Source organism: Alexandromys fortis, unplaced genomic scaffold, assembly GCF_014885135.2.
Source record: "Alexandromys fortis isolate MF-2015 unplaced genomic scaffold, M_Fortis_MF-2015_v1.1 scaffold_27, whole genome shotgun sequence".
NCBI classification, from domain to species: domain Eukaryota; kingdom Metazoa; phylum Chordata; class Mammalia; order Rodentia; family Cricetidae; genus Alexandromys; species Alexandromys fortis.
This window is the reverse complement of record NW_026067952.1, coordinates 13,370,370-13,377,334: the sequence shown is the minus strand read 5'-3', so window position 1 is coordinate 13,377,334 and position 6,965 is coordinate 13,370,370. Positions and strand designations below refer to the sequence as shown.

Below are 6,965 nucleotides of genomic sequence, written 5' to 3'. Positions count from 1 at the left end.
CCAGAGGACCGGGGTTCAGTTCCCAGCACCCACATGGCAGCTAACAACTCTCTGAAGATCCAGTTCCAGGGGATCTGACACCTTCACACCAGTGCACATAAAGTAAATAAACAATAAGAAATATATATATATATAAAAAAAAGAAATCCTCCCCGTGGCCACCGCCCAAAGACTTACCTGTAAAAATATGCTTCCCACTTTCTCTAGTTCACTGCTTCCAGATGTCACTGTGGCACAAAGAAAAGAACTCTAAGTGGCTGACTTCTTCTAAAGAGCTCACTATAGCAGGCTATCTGGAGCAGCCATGTCTGAGCGAACCCAGCACCAGGGATGGGGGTGGCTGAAGGCAGTCAGCTGGCTGCCCCCAAGATCTGTGGGGGCTGGTGAAATGGCACATGCTGCTCTTCCAGAGGACCCACACCCACATGGCAGTTTACAACTGTCTGTAACTCCAAGAGCTGACACCTTCTCACAAATATACATGTGGGCCAAACAACAATGCATATAAAATAAATAAATAAATTTTAAAAAGGAAGAGGGCTGGAGAGATGGCTCAGCGGTTAAGAGTACTGGCTGTTCTTCCAGAGGTCCTGAGTTCAATTCCCAGCATCTACATGGTGGCTCACAGCCATCTATAATAGGATCTGATGCCCTCTTCTGGTCTGCAGGCATATGTGCAGAACACTCATACATAAAATATAAATAAATAAAATAAAATAAAAAAAGAACAAGTCTTCCCCACCCAGGCTCTCAAAAGTCTCTGCAGTTTAGGCCTAGCACAGCTGAACATGTGACCAGGCATGGATCCATCTAGTTACCTCCAAATCGCCACTCCATATCAATCAGCTGGTTAATCATCAGGGTCTGACCTATGGCCCACTGTGCAAGGGTTGAGGCGTTCTGCTTCCACTGGAAGAAAAGCAAAGGCCAGTGTCATCAGAGTGGGAACCATCAGTCCCTATCCTCTGCTCCAAGCACAGCAGTGCTCAGGACTCAACAAAGAGGGAAGAAAGCAGAGCCAAGGGCAGAGTCTACCTACAGGCACGCACATATCCGGGACACGCAGGCTCTGAAGCCCAGCTGACTTGAAATTGCTCCGCAGCTGAGGCTGGCCTTGAGTCCCACTCCCAGTGCTGGGGTTATAGGCGTGTACCACTAAATTCAGTTAAAATTTTTCATCCCAAAATTTAATCCAATTGCAACAACAATGGCATTAATATTTGGTCAAGCCACAGGAAAAGAGAACAGGGCTTGCCCTAAGCAGGTGTGTCATTCCTGTGAGGCTGACTGGAGGGAGAATGGGATGGTTTTGTCTTGCTCTGCATTTTCCCCCTTTCCTTTCCTTTTCTTTCACGAAATAAAAGCCAGGGTCTTAACCTTGATTAACAGAATTATACCTTTTCAGAAAAGTAAGTGGCTTTCTCCTCACTGAGACCTGTAGGGAACAGAAAGGATAATTAACATAACAAAGAGCTCAAAGACTCGGAGACCTCCCCCTCCCCCCTCTGGCAACCTACCTAGAGTCAGGAGATCAGCCTGCACCTGCTCGGCAGTGAGGCCCTTCTTCAATGCACCTTGCAGGCAGGGGAGAAACCAGAAAGTGTAAATGAGTGCATGGGTCAGTAGGAAGGATCAGGTGGGCCCAACCTACGTGCCACAGAAGACAAATGCTATACACTTCAGGAGAAAATGCGGCCCTGCAGCCACTGTGGGGCAGGGCACAACCTCTTCACTGTCACTGCAGTGGAGTCAGTCGCCCTCAGGGATGCTGGACTGAGATAGAGACAACAGGAAAGGCTGTGTCTGAGACAGGTCGGTGGAGGGAAGAATGAGCGAGGCTACAGCCCTGGCTAGAGCACAGCAACCTGAAACAAAGTTTAGTTAGAACTGGAGTGCAGCCAGGCATGGAGGCGCATGTCTTTAATCCCAGCACTCAGGCAGGAGGCAGAGGCGGGCGGATCTTTGAGTTTGAGGCCACTCTGGTACACAGAGAGAGTTCCAGGAAAGTCAAGGCTACACAGAGAAACTCAGTCTCAAAAACCAAACCACCAGGACAGGCTCCAAAACCACAGAGAAACCCTGTCCCCAAAAAAAATCAAAAACCAAACCAAACCAAACCAAAAGCTGAGTGGGGTTTGAAGACAGCTTAGTTGGTCTCTCTGGAGCTGCGGGTACTGGGACCAAACTTGGGTCCTCTGGAAGAGTGGCAAGGACTCTCTTCTTTTGTTTTTTTGAGATGAACAGCTTTGGAGCCTGTCTGGGAACTTGCTCTGTAGACCAGGCTAGCCTCAAATTCATAGAGATCCATCTGTCTCTGCCCAGCACAAGGGCACTCTTAACTGCTGACGATCCTCCTGCCTCAGCTTTGTCAATGTTGGGATTATAGGTGGTGGCCATCATGCCAGTGTTCCTGAATCTATCCACGTTGATTCCAAGGCAGGTTGCTGTCACTGGGTATTGGCCTTCACAGTTCTGCTGGGAAGTTTCCCCTCATCTGTACAGGGCTCACCCCCTACTGCATTTAGAAGACTTATATGAATCTCAAAACTTTAGAAAGGACCCTTGACAGTGACACTTAAAAATGGCCTTGCAGTCAGGTAGTCAGGGGACAGGTCTACAGTCTTGGCCCTATGTATGGAAGGCTTGGTGGAAACATCCGGTAAGGAGAGTAGGTAGGAGACGGTGGGAAGTAATCATAGGCTGGAATCACTCACCCTGAAGGCTGGCGAGCTGAATCCACCTGGGGAGACCCAGGAGAGAGCAAGGTGGTGGGTCACTATACACTGACAGAACACCTGCTGTGGTGCCAGCAGCATGTCAGACACTGGGAGACATTAGAAAGTCACAGATAATAATGTCTGCCCTAGTGAGGCTTGTACTCCACCGAGCAACAGATCATACCAATAGTATAAGAAGCATGGAGACCTAGGGCGGCAGAGGCAGGCAGATCTCTGTGAGCTTGACAGGACAGCCAAGGCTACATAGATAAACCCTGTCTGGGAAAACAAAGCAAAAACAAAAAGAAGACAAAAAGAAGAGGAGGAGGAGAAGAGGAAGAAGAATAAATAAAAAGAAACATGGAGTCCACATTGAGTACTAAAAGGTCAATGTACCAGAGGAAAGCTGGAAAAGTTGACAGTCCTGGGGCCAAAGGCCAACTTCAGTCGCTTGTAGGAAAATAGCACTCCCATGCCTTAGGGATATGGGAAAATTTGTGTGCTCTTTCTCTCTTAGCAAAAATAAGAACAAGAATGAAATCACACACACATACAGAGTGTGAGAGAGAAACATACTATCTGTGAACACTGTTTGAAGGGAACCATTCTTTCATTCTACCTGACTACAGACAAAACATGTTGAGGAGTAGGGATGGGAAATTACTTTGAATAGAAAATACACATCAGTACTGGATCACCTCTAGGGACCAGACAGCTTCTAGGGACAAGCAGCAGCTTAAATTAGGTCCCTACTGGCGATAACCCTGAAGGGCAGCCGCCACTCAACTGTCTGTCTTCTGTCTTGTTTCCCTGGTGCTGGAGACTGAACCCGGGTGCTCTGCCTCTGAGCTGTTTATTGTCAGCTCATCTTTCTCCACCCTTCCAACAGTGAACTCCAAGAGCCCCCTCAGCTCCATTTCATCCCCAGGAAGGCCATTATCAGATGTGAAGAGCTTGGGCCAAGGACTCCACAGTGAGCAAGCAAGGAGCACTGAAGGCCCCACCCCCAAGCAACCAAATAAAAGCAGGTTAGGGCCCTATCTGGACCCTGCTGAGTGGGAGAACAATGGCCATAAGCAACACAATGCAGCAGATACTGAGGAACCAAGAGCACAGGCTGCAAGATTTCCTTTCAGATAGGACAGTGGTCCGTGCTTATCTTTCACAGATAGGTAACTGGGCATTCCAGAATGCTGTCTGCTACTTGCTTTAAACAAACATTTTGGAGAGCGGTGAGGGGAAGTGAAATAACTCAGGGAAGGGTTGGTAGCTGTTCCAGTGGGATGTGTTTAAGAACTACATAAAATGCTAGGCATAGTAGTGCATGCCTTTAGTTGCAGCATTCTGGATGCTGAGGAAGGCAGGTCTAAGTTTCAGGCTAGCCTGGACTACATTGCAAGTTCTATACCAGTCAAGGCTACACAGTAAGCCCCTATCTCACAAATCCAAAATACCAAACCAAACCACTCATATGCTAGTGTGGTGTAATTCCAGTACTCAGGTAGCTGAGGCAGGAGACTTGTTAGTCAGATGCCAGTCTGTGTTGCAGATTGAAACCCTGTCTCAAAAGAAGAAACTGGACTCAGAAGGCAGAGGCAGGTGGATCTCTGTGAGTTTGAGAGCAGCCTGCTCTACACAGTGAGATTCAGAACAGGCAGGGCTACACAGTAAGGCTTTGTCTCAAAAACAAACAAACCAAAAAGCAAAACACTAATGACCTCTCCAGTGCTTTGACTTGACAGTCTCTTTACCCAGTGCAGCTAAACTGGTTCCCCGATGCCAAGGCTGGGGCTGGTGGTGCAGGAAGACTTTTTGGTAGCAGGAAGTGAGTTCCCTTTCAGCAATAACAGGCCACATTACAACTAGTCAACTAATTTAATGGCAGAAGGATGTGGACTGTTTTCTTTTCTTTTTTTTTTTTTTTCCTGCCTTTGTTTTGAGAGCTAGAGTAATGAGAGAGAGACAGAGAGAGTAATATTAGGTAGCACAGGCTGGCTTCAAACTTGTGATCTTCCTGACTCAGCCTCACATGCGTTGGAATTACAGGCATGAGGCACACCAGCAGTCTTTATATTTTTATTTTTAATTTATCATAAAAATATCATAGGCTAGCTGGGTGGTGACACACGCCTATAATCCCAGCACTTGGGAGGCAGAAGCAGGCGGATCTCTGTGAGCTGGAGGCCAGCCTGTTCTACAGAGCAAGTTCCAGGACAGCCAGGGCTACAAAGAGAAACTGTCTCAGAAAACCAAAAAAATGAATGAATGAATAAAAAAAAATCAGACTGATATTTCCATGAAATGCAATAAAAATTAATTTCTAGAGACATGAACAAAAAAGGCACTCAGAATATAAGTCCTGCTCATATTTTGTGATCCCAGAAACACTGGGACAGGAAGACTGTTGATAGTTCAAAGCCACCCTGAGCTACAGAGTGAAACACTGTCTCAAAAAAACAAACAAAAAATCCAAATAGCATAGTGAGTCAATAAAGCCCTGGGTTAAGTGTGGGGACTTGTGTTGGACCCCTAGAGACCACTTAATAAAGCTGGGAATGACGATGCTCACTTGTACTTCAGCACTGGGACCTGGCCAGGCAGACTACCCTAACAGGTGAGTTTCAGGCCGGTGATAGACCCTTCTCAAAAAACAAGGTGGTTGGCTCTGGTCTTCTCACATAGGCACATACCTGCACATAGAGAAACATGCAAAAATAATGGTAACAAACAAAAAGGAAAAAATGCATTAATAAAACTGTTACACAGGGCAGTGGAGGCACACACCTTTAATTGCAGCACTCGGGAGACAGAGGCAGAGGGATTTCTGTGAGTTTAAAATTAGCTTGGTCTATAGAGCCAGTTCTATGACATCCAGGGCTACACAGAGAAACCCTGTCTCAGAAAAAAAAATTTCATTACACCGTTACACATGGCGGTGCATGCCTTTAATCACAGCACCCGGGAGATAGAGGCTGGTGCATCTTTGTGAGTTTAAGGCTGTCCTGATCTACATAGGGAACTCCAAGACAGCCAAAGCTACATAAACACTATCTCAAAATAAGCAAGCAAGCAAACAAAAAGTATTATGGGATAGGGGTTGGAGAAGAGCTCTTAGCATGGGGGAGACCCTGGATTCTAGTTCTAGTATCACACCACAAAACGAAAAGAACCAGTTATGGTAGGGCATACATCTGATCCCAAAGACAGAGGCAGGAGGCTCTCTCTGAGCTGGAGACCATTCTCTACATAGCAAATTTCAAGACTGTCAGGGCTACATAGTGAGACTCTGTTCTCAGACAGACAGACAGAGACAGAGATTCAATGACACTGGAGAACCCTGTCCTTCAGTTTCTGAACCCAGAATGCAGACTCAGCATGAGCTTTCATGGCCTCTCTGCTGTGTCAGCAAGCTGTACCTGGGTTCACAGGCTTCTTAGAATACTACCAATCCCTCAGATAAAATGTACAATATTGGCATATAATCACTGTACCTCTCAGTCCCTTACACCCCCTAACACATCGTACATACATATAATGCTAGTTATACCACTTTGAGAAGAATGAACAAAAGCTGTCTGTCCATGTTGCATACAGCCATGATTTTTAAAAATGTTTAAGGCTTATGCTGTCTCTCCTAACTTTAAAAATGTTTTTGATCCTTGGATGGTTGCTTGAGTCCACAGATGCAGACCATGGAGAGCTGTGACATTTACCTCCTTACCCAGATTCTGTGTGCCCTGCCATGTCTGGCTTTTACTGGGTGCTGCTTGGACGTCTCCCCAACTAAAGGAAGGCTCATGTAGCAGTGTTGTCTTTTTGGAGCTGCTGAGAGTCAACTCACCATTCGGAACCAGAAGGAGGCTTTTCATGATGCTTTTGAGGGGGCCAAGACTGATCTGATTAGTAGTGGCAAATTCAGAGAGCTGAGCCAGAAAGCGTTCCACCTGCAGAGAGGGGACAACACAGACCTTTCCTTACCTTTTAAAAAGATTTGCTTTATTTATGTACATGAGTATTCTGCCTGCACGCATGTTTCACGGGATCCATGAAACAAGAATTACAGAGGACTGTGAGCTGCCACGTGGGTTCTGGGAACTGAACCCAGGTCCTTTTTTTTTTTTTTGGTTTTTCGAGACAGGGTTTCTCTGTGGCTTTGGAGCCTGTCCTGGAACTAGCACTGTAGACCAGGCTGGTCTCGAACTCACAGAGATCCGCCTGCCTCTGCCTCCCGAGTGCTGGGATTAAAGG

At 46.5% G+C, this 6,965-nt stretch overlaps 1 protein-coding gene across 1 annotated transcript in view; it reads right to left on the bottom strand.

Annotated features, from left to right (window-relative positions):
* Positions 1-6,965, bottom strand: part of Commd7 (COMM domain containing 7) — a 10,956-nt gene continuing 3,991 nt past the window's right edge. The window contains exons 2-6 of the mRNA XM_050151065.1: positions 6,559-6,661; positions 1,518-1,574; positions 1,398-1,435; positions 819-909; positions 1-227 (exon numbers count right to left, since the gene is read on the bottom strand). Coding sequence (XP_050007022.1) covers positions 16-227; positions 819-909; positions 1,398-1,435; positions 1,518-1,574; positions 6,559-6,661 — 501 coding nt within the window. The 3' untranslated portion in view covers positions 1-15. The remainder of the gene's footprint in view (positions 228-818; positions 910-1,397; positions 1,436-1,517; positions 1,575-6,558; positions 6,662-6,965) is intronic.